The sequence below is a fragment of the Phasianus colchicus genome, chromosome 15 (genome assembly GCF_987193195.1).
Source record: "Phasianus colchicus chromosome 15, bPhaCol1.hap1.1, whole genome shotgun sequence".
NCBI classification, from domain to species: Eukaryota; Metazoa; Chordata; class Aves; order Galliformes; family Phasianidae; genus Phasianus; species Phasianus colchicus.
The window spans coordinates 19243722-19245315 of record NC_143450.1 but is presented as its reverse complement, the minus strand read 5'-3'; the positions used below and the strand labels follow the sequence as shown (position 1 = coordinate 19245315).

At 55.9% G+C, this 1594-nt stretch overlaps 1 protein-coding gene across 1 annotated transcript; it reads right to left on the bottom strand.

Annotated features, from left to right (window-relative positions):
* Positions 1-524: 524 nt before the first annotated feature.
* On the bottom strand, positions 525-1346 carry LOC149915947 (rho GTPase-activating protein 32-like). The gene is made up of 2 exons (XM_090151124.1): positions 1143-1346; positions 525-952 (listed from the first exon to the last, which is right to left on the bottom strand). Exons 1-2 carry the CDS (start codon positions 1267-1269, stop codon positions 525-527), a joined length of 555 nt encoding a protein of 184 aa, XP_090007250.1. The 5' UTR covers positions 1270-1346.
* Positions 1347-1594: the final 248 nt, after the last annotated feature.

Below are 1594 nucleotides of genomic sequence, written 5' to 3'. Positions count from 1 at the left end.
CAATCAGAGGCAGGGGGCGGGGCAAGGGAGATGCTGCTCAAGGTGAGCTCCTCCTGCCGCAGCGTGATGACGACAGGTCTGCACGGCCAGCTCCTAGGTCGGGAGCCAGGAATGGACACGGCAGGAGGAGAGAGGCGTTAGGGAGCAGCCGAGGCTTCGAAATGCAGCAAAAAGCCCTGAAAACCATCACAAAGCCACAGCCAGGAAGCTCGGGATTATCACGAGCAGCATCCCGGATGCTAAACATCATTTGCTACCATACCACATGGTAGCTGAGCTCTCGCTGCAGACGTCCCAAAGCCAGACAGAACGGGAACAAACCCAGAGCTCTGCTGCGCGCACCCCACAGCCATCGCGTTGCAAGCTGGCGTGCCTTGCTCTTCGTTGCATTCGTCCCAGTCTCTGTGAATGAAGACTCGGAAGGCAGTCAAGGCGTTGATTGAGCACGAGCGTGCTTTTATTATTATGTAAAAGACAGGAGGGCGTGAGAGGTCCAGGGTAAAGATGGGACTCATCCTCTCTTGTCACGGAGAGAGTGGCTCAGAGCTCTCAGTGCTGCTGCCCGGTGCCTGGGGCTGGAGGCCTGATTCTAAGTCCCCCTCCAAGAGGCTCGGCTTCTCCTCAGCGACGCTGACCTGCTCCTGCGTGGAGGTGCTGCTGTCGGGGCACTCGGACTGTGCTTGGGCTGGGCTGCACTGCAAAGGCACTGGGTCACAGTCCAGGCTGGTGACTGTGGTGTCCAGCAGGCTCAGGTCAGCATCTTCAGCACAGCCGGGAGAAATGAGGGCGTGAACTTGGATGAGCTCCTTCTCTCCATCGCTGTTGTTATGTGGAAGGCTGTCATCTGAACCACAGTGACTCGTGCTTCCTAAGAGCCCTCCATCGATGGAAGCACACAGCGCACCATCGCTACTTGCCCCGGCTCTTCTGGGTAGACAAGGGCTCGATTCACCTAGGAAGGATACACAGGGGTTAGTGTCAAACTTTCACAAGCTGAATTATGAAAGTGGCTCTTGATCAGGGGTGATCTGAAGATGCTAGGTATAGGTTGGAACGCTAGGAGGAGATACAAGTCCACTTGTATTGCATGAATTCTGTGTCATTGAAAAGCAAGGCTTTGAAAGCTGGATTCGCACCCTCACCTGCCAGCACCACGACTTCCATCTCAGAGGGCTCTCTTGGACTGCGCTGCAGTCGGCGTTTGGCCACAGAGGATGGTTTCCGCAGGCTGAAGCAGGAACGCCAACTGCCAGCTGGTGATTCCTTCATCTTGCTGGGTGGACGTTGTCTGGAGAGAGAAAACAGTGACTGGTGTGAGTCGTGCGTGGTGCGGGGTGAGGGAAGAGCTGCACTGAGCTCTTGCCAACAGTTGCTTGTTCCTGGCACCGCCTGGTTTCTGCTGAAGCACAGCTTAGAAACTCGCTCTCTTTCAAGCAGTTGAGGATGGTTCCACTCCTATAGCTCAGCCCTGAAGTCTTGCTGGCTAAATTCCCCTCAACTGTGTCAAGCAAGATGCAGAGCACGTGAGCAAAGGCTCCGCGGCTGTACAGGACAGCATCTAAGGGATGGCTCTTCTGGAGCCGGCAGGCGTAAC